Consider the following 15,933-nt stretch of genomic DNA (forward strand, 5'->3'; position numbering starts at 1 on the left):
AAATATATGATAGTTTCTAAATATCATTAAAGCAGATATCACAATTCAAAATCATTTGTAAAGAAATTTAAGAGAAATTGACAACATCCATCCAAAAAAATAACAATGTGTCATTAACAATTTTCAAAACATGTATAAAATAGCAACATAATACTAATAAAATCAGTATTATTTTTAATCAAAACAAGTAAAATTCAAATATGATTAACAAATCAAAATATTTCATGAATATCGTTATTCTACGATAAATTAACAACATACATAAATCAAACTCATCGTATGATTACAAAATCAAAATGTCTCATTGATATAGGGTAAATTCACAACACCCATCTAAACATAGCAATGTCATTCTACACAATAATTTCTTCATAAGAAACAATGCATGTGCATGCATAGCTACCACCACCAAGATCATCCTCATGATCATATTGACCATCCTCATTACTCTGATCCACATCATCACCAACACCGCAACTATCATCATCATCTCCTCCTTCACCACCATCATCCTCATCCTCATCATCTCTTGATATATGTTGAACATAATTTGGATCATCGTCTTGGCAATCATTACCTATAGCATTCTGACAAAAAAAATCAATATTACATGTTAGTATTAATTACATAATGCAACGCATGTTTTTGTTATACAATGTTAACCATAAAATGAGGTAAGATATAATATCTAATAGTACTAAAAAATAAAATGAAAATATGGTTTAAAAGTATATTGGAAATCCAACTAAGATTACATACCATAGAGTCCATCCAAACAACAAATTCAACCCATCTCTTTTGCTGCAACACCTCCTTTTCCAAATGATTTGGAGGTCTTCCATATTTTAGTTCCTATCAATCAGTAAATAGGGAGAAATTAGATAACAATGACTTTCTTCTAGTACAAAATTTATTAAAAAAATATCACATGTTTAATATACTTACAAAGGTTGTTATCAGTGCTTTTAAACCTTTCTAGCCACTACGATAAGTGACTTTTGTCTTGGTTAACCTCGCCTTGGATGCCTTGTCCTTAAACATAAACCAATTCAATTTATTTTCACACAAATACATGTCTAAGATACTTATAAGTATTAATACATTCTAAATAATGTTTAATGAAAAATTCAATACCTGAATGCTCTCATTGCCGGCTTTCCTTTGTGCATCCAACTTCTCATATGATTTTACAAGTTCTTTCCATACTTTAAAAGGTATGTCAATAGGTCTTTGTTTCAGTCTTTGATCTTGAGGCATTTTTTTAATTTTTCTTGTTTGGTTAAAAATGTTGGTTAAAAAAAACCGAACAAGTAATTCACATCAATGGCATGGGGACTCTATGGATATGTGTAAAAAAATGGCTGTAAAGAAAACATCCAAAAAACATATGAGCTCTCCCTTTGATGGTCACTTGGGGCATATGGCTGGAAAGGAACAACTCCATTTTCGAAAATGAAGGAAAATCCTTTCTCAAAGTCCTTCCTAATATTTGCTCCAAATGTCTTAAAATGAAAAACAAAATTCAAACATCATCCTTAAACATCTCCCTTAAATATAACGTTGGACCATAAATTCTTCACTTTTATTGTTATCGGCTCTGGATTGATTTTTCTATATGCAATTATATAATGAAATATGTGTGCACTAATGAAAAAACATCGAGTTTCATTTTTCATAATCACAAACAATGAAAAAAGAATCACACGTAACTAGCATCATTTTGGAAATTTTATATTTATTAAAAATCTTTAACATGTTTTCCTCCCATATCTCATAAAAAGGTGTGAAATTTTTTATATACTCTCCAATAAGCACTACAACAAAACCAGCGATTTGGAGGTTTTACACTAAGTTTTTCAACATCGAGCTTACTAGGGCTTGCACCACCTGGGTTATTAGTAAGAATCTCATGAGGTTTGCATAGCCATGATTATTAGAATCAAAATAGTAGGATTTGCACTAAAAAACAGTTCATAGAGCTTTCCTGCTGGGGAGAAAATCACAAGTTCAACTTCTGCAGTGCAGAGCACCGAGAGCTCGTAAGCTTTCTTCAGCAATCCACCTACGTTTGGAAAATGTAGCCTGCCTGCTGGCGATGTTCTCAATCCTCTTCCTCTGCATCTTTCCCCTCACTATTCTCGTATGTCCTCTTTCATTTTTCCCTCCAAACAAACCCTCTCAAATTGAGAAAGCAGAACAACTCACTCAATGAGAATCTGAATCCAATTATCGCTTCTAACAATAACCCAATACGATACCAGAAGTGATTACACAAAACCTCATTGACTCTTCATTTGTTTGGAAAAGAGCCAAGCATATACTTCTGACGAGGGTTTCCGTCTCAAGTCTGGCTCGCAGGACGTCGCTTAGTCAATTGCGAGAAAAATTTTCCACCTGCCTGGCACATACGGTTTGTCACACTATATATTAAAATAAGGTTGATTATACTAACAATAAGGTTGTATAGTTTAAAAGGAGGGCTCTCCTGACTGCATTTGGTTGGTTTATAGAAAAGATTGCTGGAATGTGTAATGTGAATGCTCTGCTAACTGTTTTTTAAGCATTTGGAAGTATTAAAACCCCCTAGGATAATTAATGTAAGACCTGTTAATTAATGTGTAAAGATGGCTATTGTCCTTGGGATACCTTAGCTGTTCGTGTTTAGTGATCTGTGGTATTATGACTCCTCAAGTCACTATTAAACCATGAGAACCATGCCCAGGCAGACTAGTGTGACATTGTGGATGAGAACCAAAACTAGACTCCTATAACCTCCTTTTTCATCCTTTAAATTGCAGAATTAACTGACTGTTCTAGTAATCGTTCTTGAGCACCTGAAGATGTGCACCCTAAATAATAAGAATAATACCCTGTAACATATGAATAGTCCATCCTGTGCATGTAGGATATGCACATGAGGTCCAATAAAATCACTAACCAGAATACCAGGTGTTATTAAAGCCTCTACAGGTTGATATATATGAATGTTACAGTGTGCAGGAGTATGATTCAATTCCATACGAAAATACAAAACATCTTATAGGATTTCCTTATACCTCATAGGAAAACAACCATTGTCCCTTCTATAGATGAGCAGAATAAGTGCTTGGTTCTCTACACTAAATAAAGACAAAGTATAGTAATTATTGCTGACAAAATAGGATTTAAATCGCGGTTCAATTGCTTGACATTCAGCTGGTCACAGAATTGTAGAGTGCATAATCATAAGTGATGTTGCGAGCCTCATTGCTCAAAGTCTAAGGGTCTTGCGAGCCATAATCACAGCCATGTATGGCATATCTTGTGATTATGGCATTTTATGAGGTCAATTCTTGTGAAGACATTTCAGTTTATAATAAATTTTGAACCTCAACAGAGTTTTGGCAAGACCTGGCTGAGCTAGGACATCAACAACACAACTGATATGAATGACATAATCTAGCCTCAAGAGGGAGCCTCTTTTGTTTCATCACTCTAACAATCTATGAAGTGGTGGAAAGCATAACAACTTCCCCTTGAATATGACACCTAAACTGAGTACAAATCCTAAATGATGCAGCCCTTGGTGCATGTCTCTCAAAGTATCGATATTTCAAATGTTGAAAGCTCTTGTGCCCATTTGATATGCATTCGATTGCAGTTCCCCTGAAGAAAGAATCTTATAAAGGTGAGGCCATGGCCAATATGTTAGCCATATCCATTGGAGTTGCCATTGCTTGACAACTTTAGTGTGATCAGTCCCACCATGATTCACATGGGCTTCTACTCAACACTGGCTATTGCTATTGTAAGAGTCTTCAAGCTCGTTGAACCCATAGTATTGATAAGTGTATTCTTTGGGTCTTTGGTTTTCAAATTCTGCCTATGTTTTCCTCTCAGTATCATTATTTCAAATGCTGAAAGCTCTAATTCCCATTGCTGTGTATTTGATTGTGGTTTCCCTGAAGAAAGAAGCTTATAAAGGTGAGCCCGAGGCCAATATGTTGGCCATATCCATTGGAGTTACTATTTCAGCTTATGGGGAGGCCAAGATGAATGCATGGGAGGTGATTCTCCAGTTAAGTGCAGTTGCATGTGAGACTACCCAATTGGTTCTCATACAAATTCCACGAACATCAAAAGGGATTAAGTTGAATCCCATCACATCTTTGTTGCTCCTTGTTGCCTTGTTTTTCTCAGCACCCCCTGGGCCTTAGTAGAATACCCATTTCTGATAATCAGGGTCTCTTCCTTTGATTTGGATTACATGACATTTCTGCTTGTGCCTTGGCTCTTAATCTTGCAGTATTTCTTCTGATAGGAAAGACTTCAGCCTTGACTATGAATGTTGCTGGTCTTGTCAAGGACTGGCTGCTCATAACATAATCTTTGTCTGTAATAAATGAAAAGGTTACAGTCATAAACTTGAGTGGGTGTGGACTGGCTTTTCTGGCTGTCTGTTACTATAATCATTTGAACTTCAAGCTCTCAAGTCCAATGACAACCAACCAAAGTACCTCAGCAGTGCAGCTGATGCCAATGATGAAGGAGAAGGTTTGATAATGACGAGTGGGAGATTCTCAATCAGAGATTCAGAACCAGTAGAGAAAAATCAAACTCAAGCTTCAGGATTAGGTATTTAGATCATTAATATTGTCTTGTGCTAGAGATTACTGTTCTTGGATTGGCTCCTCTATGCCCAGATCTATTTGCAGGGAACAGGCCAATCATTCACAGTGAAGAAGATAATGACAAGATTAGTGTATAATGATGGACAGGATGGTGCCATGGTGCCAACCTAAATCTCAAGTAAGGAGACATCTGTTCATCAATTTGTCAAGAAGCATGGCCTACAATTCAATTGCTCTAAGCCTATCACTTCTTCCACCTGTCAAATAAATTGTTTCCTGTTTGTTTAGTTTGACAAAAGCAACATTGAAGAAGAACGTATTTTCACTTGCACTAGGATTTGTAATTTTGTATATAATTGGACTTAAGAAAAGGATTGTTAAACATGTAAATCATAGATTGTGGAGGAGCTCTTTATGTCCAACCTTTATACCATGCAACCACAACCACTAGACATCTCATCTATCAAATCATAGACTAGGCAACCCATCAAAGGGAACAACAAAGTGAAGAAGAACCAACGACACATTTGATCAGCCACAAAAACAAATTTCCAAATATGAGAAGGTATCTATGATGCAGGAAACATGGCCCGCCCCTGCATACCAGCTGCGTTTTCATATCGAGCCACTGAAACACAACTAAAATGCTCTTGAAACACATTTCAATTCATATGAAATGTATTTTCACATGGGAAACGCATTTCAATTCATATGAAACATATTTCACATGAGAAACGCATTTCAATTCATATGAAACATATTTCACATGGGAAATGCATTTCAACATCTGTACAACGTGTTTCTAAATGAAATTTGTTTGATTTTGCCTTGATTTAAATGTTGGGAACAACATTTTTTTGTTTTAATAACTAATTAGAGGATAATTATGAATTCATGAGACTTTTAGAAACTTCATACACTAGAAATATTTATTTAAGACTGGGTTTCACTCTCAATTTGCGTTAAAATGATGGCAATTAATGGTAATGTTAAAGTCTTAAAGTAAAACCTTTACTTAAATTTTTAACATTACCATTCATTGTCTTGAGATGTTTAAAAGAGGTTCCCATCTCCTCTAACTTCATATCGAGAAAGTAGAACTTCATATCCCATTCAAAATTCAACAGAGTTAACATTTTTCGAGATTTCAGGATTGGCAATTAATCAAAAGCACCAAGTGCTTTATGTACCTCAATGTTAGTGATATTGCTTATTTGACTCCTCTATCATTTCCTTAGCAAAATTGTACCCTTCCCTCAAACAAAAAATCAATGATTGGGCACACTAAGCTTTTCATACCATATTTTAAAGTTTGGATTACGTAGTTTCATCATGTTAAAATCGACAACTAGGGCCAAACTCCACATGGGTCATCTTATTTATGACAACTGATATTTTTCTTGGATTCCTCTCTCCGAGAGGTGTAGGAGTGATCTAAAGATCATCCGATTCTGACATGTACAAATGAAGTTATGAATTTACTTTGATTATGGACAAATTGTCAAGGTCAGCCAACAAACTTATGTAGGCTCAGAAGCCCAACAGTCACGTCTATTCATCCTCAACGTTTGCTATAAATACATGATGCCTTAGCCTCATTTGGATACACTCATCTTCACACTTCTCTCTCTCTCTCTCCTCGTTAATTGGGTACGGATTTCTAGGCATCTCTCTCTCCACACGTTTGAAATTTCAGGAAAGCAAAATTTCAAGAGGCCGAAATTTCAAGAGACCGAATTTCTGGACAGTTTGACCAAGCGTTGACCAACATGAGTTGACCTCCTTTGACTACGTTTTGTGGGGGCTATCTCTATTTGGGCAAGCCGCATTTCTAGGCACAGAAATTGAGGCCAAACATTGACTTTGACCAACGTTGACTGCAACTAGGGCTAACCACAGGTTGGTTGTTTGACCAAATTTGACTGCGCTGATTTTGGGTTCTTTTGAGGGTTGATTCATCTTGTTGTTTGGAGGCCGAAGTTGACTGAAGTTGACCAATTTATGAGGGTCAAATCTGCCCTGTTGACCAGCAATGACTTTTCTGGTTAGGTCTCTTTTGCCGCTGTCATTAATTATAAGATCTGTAAATTGTAATATCTCTCTCTCTCTTTGTTGAATTATTGAAGAATATAAGAAGAATTGATCAAGAGTTTCCCCACATTGGGGTTAAGTGATGGTGGAATATTGCTTGTCATTTATGTTTGTCATGTAAATGTTCTTGCTCATTTATTCATAATGATTTCTTTCCACATTTCAATATATATATATATATATATATAGTGTGGAAAATAGTAGTGAGTAAGGTCTTCTTTGAATTGTGACTTAGTCAAAGAGACCACAAGCAATCCTATCTTTGACGTGCACGAGTTCCTAAAAGTTAGGTCAAGTTCCTAAAAATTAGGATGAGTTCATAAAACAGTTTAACTCGTGCGTATAGTTGGAGGCTCAATTGTTTGTCTCCTAGTGCGAATTATATTTGGAAAAGGACAAGCAAGTGAGCTTCAGTATCTAAATTGAGGCAGGATGAGTTACATGACTCAGTTAGACTCGGTTAACTAGTCAATCACAAGACCGAGATTCAAAAATAAACTTGCTAGATATACCTTATGTGAATTGCTTGTAAGAAGGACGAAGGCACAGAATTGAATCATTGTTTTGTGAGCACAAGGTTGTGAGACAAGACAATAGAGAGCACGAGTTTTGTGTGTGAGCTAGCAGAGCTAGGAAGAGTGTGAAGGAGAGGCCTATACGCAGAGTTTTGGCACAGAAAATCCTTGTTGGTGTACGCAGGAATTAGGAGTAATTCCTAGAAGATAGGGCCACTATTGCGCTAGGAAATAAGAGGCTTCCAACGAAAGGAAATAGGGGCAAGCCAGCGCAAAGATTTAGGAGCTAAGGACAGGGTTGTTGCAAGCAGGTTTCAGTTAAGTGTCAATAGAAAGAACAGTGTTGTTCTCTAGTGAAACAATTTGCCTTGTATTAATTCTATTTGCTCAACTTTCTCAATAAAATTCTATAGCTAGCAGAGGGTTTTCCTAGTACGGTTCCCTACAAAAATCCTGTCTTGGTGTTACAAATTAGTTTCACAATTGTTTACTACAGCAGTTGCAAGATTTTTAAGGAAATTCTACATGGTATCGGAGCAAGGAACAGAATAAATACCAACACAAGTTGATTGGCACATCCTAGTGCAACATCATAAGGAGAATCTCCCTGAAATAGTCATAGCCCAAAGGAGCCTAGCAAAGTGGAGAAGAGGATTGGTTTTGGTTCGTTTTTCTTGTAACTAATTAGGCCAAGTTAGGCAGGAGCAAGTAGCTTGCAAGAGGAGCATTTTGGGTAGTCTTTTTGTGCATTATTTGTGGTGCAAACAACTTGCAAAACAGACCAAGTTTTTTATGTGTTGTTACAGGAGAGATTAAGCCCTAGTTTAGGGCTGGTCTATGTTCTTAAGGAGCTGGAACAACAATATATAAGAGGACAAGAGCTAACGCATAGAAGAGGAACCTGTGGAGAAATGTTTGCAAATTTTTGAGGCAACAAACTATGGGTTGACGTAGGTGCAAGATGCCCTAATCAGAGGGTCGAAAACTTCAGGTAATTGCACAGGGGTGTGACCTAGAGAAGCAGAAGAAGTCTCTATTGGTTAAGGTATGTTGAATGTTATTCTCAAGTTGATGTTCTACTAAGTGGATGAGGTCCCATTGGACAATTGTGTGGGCAGCTTAAGTGTACAGGTTGGAGGGTTGTTAGAAGTTGCCCTATTGTGCCCTAAGTACAGCCTCTTGTGAAGGACTACTAAGCTATTAGTGGGCAGGTGTTGGAGAGCTCTCTGGGAAAGCAGGACGGCGTACCAAGGTTTGAGAGCAGATAACTGTTTAGAGGGAGCATCAAACTTCGTTTCATGGAAAGGGAGGATCATGATAGTTTTGAAGGATAATGGGGTGGGAGAATTTGTGAAGCAGGCTATACCACCACTACAAGATCCCCAACAGTTGACCCGGCATACTAAGAATGATATCAAGGCAAGGACGATTATTCTAGAAGGGGTCAGAGATCATATATTTCCTCATATCCATGAGAAGAAGACAGCTTATGAGATGTTCAAAACTATTTTAGATCTATATCAGAGTACCAGCGATACCAAGAAGCTTGCTCTTAAGGAGAAGCTAAGGAGTATCTAGGTGAACAAGGATGAGTCCATTGTCACGTATTTGTCAAAATTCACTCATGAGTATACCAGAGCATGACCTTGTGAGTTTTGCTCTTCTACGACTTCACAAGTCTTTGTATGGGTTCCAGGATGTTGTCAATGACAGAGATAATTTTCCTAGTTGGGAAATGCTATTGACTGACTACGTTCAGGAAGATATCCGAAGAAGGACCAAAAATGGTAGATCGATGAAGACAGAGGACAAGGAGAACTTTTCCATAACAAGCAAGAGTAGCAAGACCAAGGGCACGGAGGGCCAAGGAGTGGTCGAGTCTAGTCAAAAGGGCAAGTAAAAGGATCTAAGAAAGGTCAAGTGCTTCCATTGCCATGAGTTTGGACACTATGCCACTAAGTGTCCTAAGCGAAAGAACGAGTCCAGTGAGGATCATGTAGCTACATCAGCAAAGCTAGATGCATTTTTTGCCCAGTTCGAGAAATATTTATCATTGATTGCTTGCATGCCAAGCTCAGCAGACAGCAGTGTATGGTATATTGATTCGGTAGCATCCTTCCACATGACATCCTTCCACATGACCAAAAAAAAAGAAAAATTTTAGACACCTGAAGGAGAAGGACGTGTAGTTTCAAATCGAGAGGAATTGGTACTCTCAGTTTTCAGAGGGAGTCAAGTAATCCCCTCCATCTCAGAGATGTCTTTTATGTTCCAAGATTAAAGCAGAATCTTGTTTGGATAACTACCCTTGAGGACAAGGATTATGATGTCATTTTCAGCAAAGGTAAGGCTTACCTCCAGCACTTAGCTTTTGGATGTAAGAAGCAGATAGGTGTGAGGATGAAAAATCACTACAAGTTCTAGGTAGAGAAAAGTGCAACCTTGAGCAGCAAGGCAAGGAGAGCTCAGAGTAGAGAATTGATGGTTGAGGAGAGCAAAACCCAAAGGGAGTCCTTAGAGCAAGAGCAGATTAGAGTACCTAAGAAAAGCTACTCAAGAGTCAAGATGGAGCCTCAGCCAATATGTCTGTTTAAGTCTAAGGAGCCCTTAGAGAAAGAGCAGATTAGAGTACCTGAGAAGAAGCTACTCAAGATGGAGCCTCAGCCAATATCTCAGTTTAAGTCTAAGGAGTCCTTAGAGCAAGAGCAGATTAGAGTACCTGAGAAGAAGCTACTCAAGATGAAGCCTCAGCCAGTATCTCAATTTGAGTATAAGCTAGTTGGCAGTTGGGCCAACCAACAAGATGATGAGGAGCATAGCCAAAGGCGAGTCGAGGCAGCGACTCAAGCAATGACTCCCAGCATAGGGAGAGTTTGAGCCAAGTGGGCAAAGGATTTGTTTAAGGGAGATCAAGGGAGAGTTGGATCTTCCAATATCACCTTCAACCAAAGGAAGCAGCCACAAAGGTACACAGGGTGCATGGCCCTTATGACTGAAGTGATAGACTCGCAGAGCATGGTGGGAAAGAAAAGGTCTTATCAGGTTCCGCAAAAGAAGGCAAAGTCTTCTAGTTCAGCGGAAGAAGCTGCAACAACAGAGAACGTGGTAGTATTGGAGATAGATCCAAGTGGACGAGGTTCTTCCAAAAGCACCTTTCTCGCTAAGAGGGAATGTTGAAAATAGAAGCGAGTAAGGTCTTCTTTGACTTGTTCCTTAGTCAAAGAGACCACAAGCACTCATGTCTTTAGCATGCATGAGTTCCTAAAAGTTAGGACGAGTTCCTAAAAATTAGGTCGAGTTCATGAAGCAGTTTAACTCATGTGTATAGTTGGAGGCTCAGTGGTTTGTCTCCTAGTGCGAGTTATCTTTGGCAAAGGACAAGCAAGTGAGCTTCAGTTTCTAAATTGAGGCAAGATGAATTACATGAGTCAGTTAGACTCAGTTAACTAGTCAATCACAAGACCGAGTTCAAAAAATAAACTTGCCAAATTTAGTTGATGTGAATTGCTTATAAGGAGGACGAAGGCACAAAAATGGATCACTATTTTGTGAGCACAACATTGTGTTGAGAATATAGTACCAAGGAAGTGTTTCCTAGGAATTTATCCTTTTGGCCTAGGAATACACATTAATATCCTTTTCTCTAAGTGACATTATGTGTTTATTAATGTCAAGGAGCTAAAGAAGCTTTTATGAGTTGTGTACCTTGTAATTCTAATTTATTAAAGTCACATGGGTTATTAAAGTGACTTTGTGTAAAGTACTAAGTCCACTTTATGTTAATAAGGTAACCTTTATATTTTAAAACTCACTTTATGAGCGACAAAGTGACCATGGTACTAAAACATTAAAAGGTTAAGTGAGGGGTCATCATGAGAAAGGGGTCTAATGGGAGCTTGATCTCAACTATAGATCTCATTAGCTGAGATTTAATCTCAGCCCTTGATCTTTAGCCTTTAGGGTTAGGTTTCCCTCTCAAAAGAAAAACAGAAGTTAAAGGAAATGAATGATTCTTCATTATTCTTCTCAAAGGAAAGAGGAGGGTGTAGGGAAGCTTGAGAGGAGATCGAGACAGCTAAAGGAGGAGGCTGTGTTCCAAGGTGAACTCAAATCAGAGCAGAACGCAACCATGTTGTGGAGCTTGCATTTGGAGGCAGCAAGGAAGAGCTCCTTCATTCAATCCTCTTGAGAACTATTGAGGAGAGGAAAGGAGATAGGAGGAAGAGAATTTTTGTGAAGAAATTCTACAGCAAGAACTAGGAACAAGACCACAGTTAATCAAATCCCTAGAAGGCCGAGTTAAAGCTAAAAAGGGAGCACGAAATTTTGGAAGACTGTCACAGCCAGTGGTTGCACACAGGTCAAAGGCTTATTAGGAGTCAAGTTTGGTTACTCCTCACCGTAGGCAAGTGTTTTAGCAGCATATTTCTCTGCCAGCGTATTTATGTGGGACACAGTGAGATTCTTGGGCCAAGACCAGCAAAAATCTCAAGCCTGGTTTTAGTGGTATATCAATGATATTTAGAGAGCTGTTTTGGAGTGTATTTGCTCAAATTCCAGGGAGGTTAAACGCTGATAAAAAAACCTGTGCATATTTGCTGTGATGAACCCGAGTTTCAAGGAACCTGTGACTGTCAGTGTGGCTTGAATTCCTAAGAAGAAGGAGCATTTCAGAGGACTGTAATTTCAACATGAACATTTGTTGAAGACAGTTCAGAACTCAGTTTGAGAATGGGATTTCAGTGATGCTTCGTCAAAGAAACAAAATAAAATCCTCCTAGAAGAACTGGTTTTCCCCGCTGCGGGGTTTTTCTAGGATCATGTTGACCAAAAACAGTGTAAAATTCATGTGTGTGCTTGCCTTATTTTTTCTCTTATCAGCTGAAAGTGAAATGTAGAGTACCTCTATGTTGTTTCAAGTTAAATGCAGAAAATGATAAAATGATGTGTATATCAGTCATATGCTATTGATGGGTTTTGGGCATTAAACCTTGCAAGAATTTGAAACTGGGTGGGCTACAGCATGAGCAGACATTAATTTTTTACAGGTTGTGAGACCAAACAATAGAGTGCGAGTTTTGTGTGTGAGCTGGCAGAGCTAGGAAGAGCGTGAAGGAGAGGCCTCTGCACAGAGTTTTGGCAGAGAAAATCCATGCTAGTGTGCGCTAGAAATCAGGAGTAATTCCTAGAAGATAGGGCCACTATTGCACTAGAAAATAGAGGCTTCCAGCACAAGGAAACAGGGGCAGGCCAGCACAAGGATTTAGGAGCTAAGGACAGGGTTGTTGCAAGCAGTTTTCAGCTAAGTGTCAGCAGAAAGAACAACCTTGTTCTGTAGTGAAACAGTTTTCCTTGTAATTAATTTTATTTGCTCAACTTTGTCAATAAAAATCTACAGCTAGCAGAGGGTTTTCCATGTAGGGTTCCATAGAAAAATCCTGTGTTATTGTATTGTATGAATGTGTTTTTAACTCTTTTTTATTCCGCTGCAAAAGAGTAGAGAAACTCTGTGTCTTGGTGTCACAAATTAGTTTCAGAATTGTTCACTACAGCAGTTGCAGAATTTTCAAAGAAATTCTACAAAAAGGTGCTAATGGTTCCCTATAACGCTAAATCTGGGCACATTGCTCCATCATGATAAGAGGAAGCTGGTTCAAAAGAAAAAAGTCTGGAAGTAAGGTTGCCCTCAGGTGCAAAATCATATTATAGCAAAGCAAGAGGTTACAAAATAAGAAAACTCAACCAAGTGAGACTATCAGATAAAGCATGAAAGGAAACTGTTTGAGGAAACTGATCGGCCCGATGTTCTTGCGCAATGTTAATTTTCTCTGTTTTGTTTTGCTTCCACCAAGTAAATACATGTAAGTGAGCGTTTATGATATCACAATATAGCCAGCATTGTTTCTCATATTCTACTCAGAAGCACCTTACAATCCTAGTTTCAGGATATGTGCATTAATTTAAAAATAAAATCAAAAAAATCCTTTGCAAACGACAAAAGCATTACCTCTTTGAAGAAGTGTCTAAAGAACAAATTAAACATAACTGCAATTCATCAAACGCAACTTTGTCTTGAAAAATGTGTCTTCGGGTACAGATTATCTTGTCTAGAATTACCATTAATTGTTGTCGACCAGAGAAATATCTGCCTCCGATCCATTCATTTGCGCCTCAAGATAGCTATTTTGATTGCAATGCTGTTGTTTATAGCCTTTTGGAGGAAACTTTGGAATTTTGTGAAGTAAAGACAAATATGATAATGTGCATTGTTTTATTTGGTCAAATGAACCTATCTCCGTTAGATACGAAACATTATACATTTTGAATGTTATATTGGAAAAGTTTAACATGTTATTTCTATTCTATGCTTGCTGATATAAGAGCAATAAGCCCTCATAATCCTGACTCAAAAGAACAGAGAAAACAGAAATTTGTGAAAAGACTGAAATACCATGCCACAAATGCACCACTGTGATTGCCAAGAAATGCATCCAGATCTCTCTTTGCCTAATCCTGTTGCTTTCCATGACAGACAAGTACAACAACATACTCCTGCAAGTGGAAATTCAATCCCATTTATCAGTTCATCAAGCTTCATCCCCACTATTCCGATGGAAAGACAAAAAGCATGACTGGATGAAGGAAAGTGTATTTAATTTAAAATAGAAAGGGAGCTTATATTGCTTGTGTATATGATCAACGCTCGCTGAAAGAATGACAAACCCTCAATTCTAAACCCTAAGATAAACCTAAAGCTCCCGTGGTTTGAATTCAGAACTTGTTGTTTCCGGAATTACCTGTTTTTCCGATTACAGAACATTGCGAAGGAGTTCAACAGTATTGAGAGCAGAAAAGACAAAGCAAACTTGATGATTCAGTATGTGTTCATATCTCAGGAAGTTCCATAAAGGTACTATCAATATTCGGGTAAATTTTCTCTTGTGTTCAGAATTTCATGCAATATCTTGCGAAGAATCCAAAATATAACGAATTCGCCATCAAAGCGCATCAAATCCCACCAAAAATACACAGAAAAGCAAAACCCTAATTACCCGATAAAACAAACGATAGCCCGCTAAATGCATCTACCATAGAGTTTCTTCAGCACCCCATTGAAATGACAAATCTAATCATCATCAACAGGCGAACAAAACATCGAGAACCCGATAAAAACAGATCTTACTGAAAAGGAGAAAAATTAGAAGTAAATAACTACCCAAATGCATCTTCCTTATAGTCAAGGTCCCATTTATGTGCACAGGAAAAGGGCCACCGAAGAGGCCATGAAAACAACTTTCAATTGAGAAAACAAAATCATGAAATAGCCATGGATTAAGAAATTTACATGTCAAGAAGGACATCCTCCTCTTCTTCGCCCGTGGTGACAGTAACCTCCTCAAGCTTAACAATGGGTGCAACCTGAGCTCCAGTGTCCTCTTCCTTTTCGGCATCATCCTCGTTCTCTCTCGAATTGTCATCTACTGCCCGTGTAAGAACAGGATCCTCCTGAGTTCCAGCCATCCCAATACCAGATAGTGCACAGAGGGAGGGCTCGAATGAAATCGATGGATCCAAAATATGCCAGAAACTCGCCCAATATCAGACACGAATGCGAAACCCCGAGGATTTTGGACAAAGGATTTAACTGTGCAAAAATGCTTTGAAGGCAAAGGGCAAAGAGGTCGACGGAGAGAAAACACTCTATATAAGGGTTTTTGAGGTTGATGGAGAGAAAACACTCTATATAAGGGTTTTGAAGAGGGAAGGCCGGTAGCTGTTAAAGATTGAGAGTAAAAGTAGCATCGTTAAAGATAATATAATAAATTATTACAGGGATGGTTGGGGGGTTTCAAAGGGAGAGAAGGCCATGGAATAACCCCTAAATCATCTCCAACATGAGAGGCCTACTTCATTCATGTCATCATGTTGGGACCAGAGGTTGTTGTGCGTTTTTTGTTTTCGCAATTTTGAACTCTTTCCTCGATGATATATTATTGTGTTTATTGTAATAATAATGGGATGGGGTTGAGGGGTTTGTAAATGAGATAAATATGGAAAAGTAATTAGAAATATTGGTTTTAAATTATTATAATAAGTATTTTTGTGGTTGATCCATGATAAGTTGTAGGGTAGTTGGTTTGTATGGGGTTTCGTTGTTACGAGGTCTTAAGTTCAAATTTCATGGGGAGGGGTTGAGAATGGAAGTCATTTTGGGGGCATCAAAACTATTCTAAGGGGCATCTTCCACTGAGCTTTACATAATCCTCGATGTTGAGGATGAAAATAATATGAATATGCCAAGCTCACTCTACAGCCTAGTATGGTTACAGCCATGTTTGTCCATCATTCCAAGGGGCATCTTCCACTGAGCTTTACACAATCCTCAATGTTGAGGATGAAAATAACATGAATATGCCAAGCTCACTCTACAGCCTAGTATGGTTACAACGATGTTTGTCCATCATCAAAGTTGAAATTTTGCTAGTGTCGACCAAAATAAATTTAAAAAAAAAAAATTTAAAAAAAAAAAATACAAAACATTTAAATAATGTTTGCTCATAAAAAATAATTGCCAATGAAGAAATTGGATCCCTCTCCGCTCATATTATATCTATATTTAAGATGGGTCTATGCTAGTGGATAACGCAAAAATCACAAAGTGAAGAAGAGTTTAATTTCAAGTCAAAGCAAAACTTTGGGACTAGCGCAATTCATCT

At 37.9% G+C, this 15,933-nt stretch overlaps 1 protein-coding gene across 3 annotated transcripts; it reads right to left on the reverse strand.

Moving 5' to 3' along the window:
* Positions 1-200: 200 nt before the first annotated feature.
* Positions 201-14,927, reverse strand: LOC149250330 (ran-binding protein 1 homolog c-like). 3 transcript variants are annotated; one of them, XR_016265938.1, is made up of 5 exons: positions 14,562-14,927; positions 13,668-13,768; positions 946-1,032; positions 760-852; positions 201-587 (listed from the first exon to the last, which is right to left on the reverse strand). XR_016265938.1 is itself a non-coding variant. In XM_089456430.1 (4 exons), the coding sequence occupies exons 1-3, from the start codon at positions 14,735-14,737 to the stop codon at positions 785-787; spliced, it is 345 nt and encodes a 114-aa protein (XP_089312556.1). In that variant the 5' UTR covers positions 14,738-14,927; the 3' UTR covers positions 201-587; positions 760-784. The 3 variants fall into 3 exon arrangements, 2 of the variants coding, with proteins under 2 accessions (XP_089312556.1, XP_089312555.1); XM_089456430.1 differs by lacking the exon at positions 946-1,032; XM_089456429.1 differs by lacking the exons at positions 201-587; positions 760-852; positions 946-1,032 and having other exon boundaries at positions 13,470-13,768.
* Between the last annotated feature and the right edge of the window lie 1,006 nt (positions 14,928-15,933).

The sequence above is a fragment of the Pinus tabuliformis genome, chromosome 7 (assembly GCF_031772625.1).
Source record: "Pinus tabuliformis cultivar Carrire ecotype Pingquan chromosome 7, CPIR1, whole genome shotgun sequence".
NCBI lineage: Eukaryota > Viridiplantae > Streptophyta > Pinopsida > Pinales > Pinaceae > Pinus > Pinus tabuliformis.

Coding starts and splice junctions, on each gene's coding strand:
- LOC149250330 (XM_089456429.1), bottom strand. CDS start 14,737: ATGGCTGGAACTCAGGAGGATCCTGTTCTTACACGGGCAGTAGATGAC. Junction 13,769..14,561: donor GAGGATGTCCTTCTTGACAT/GTAAATTTCTTA, acceptor TTCCACTTGCAG/GAGTATGTTGTTGTACTTGT.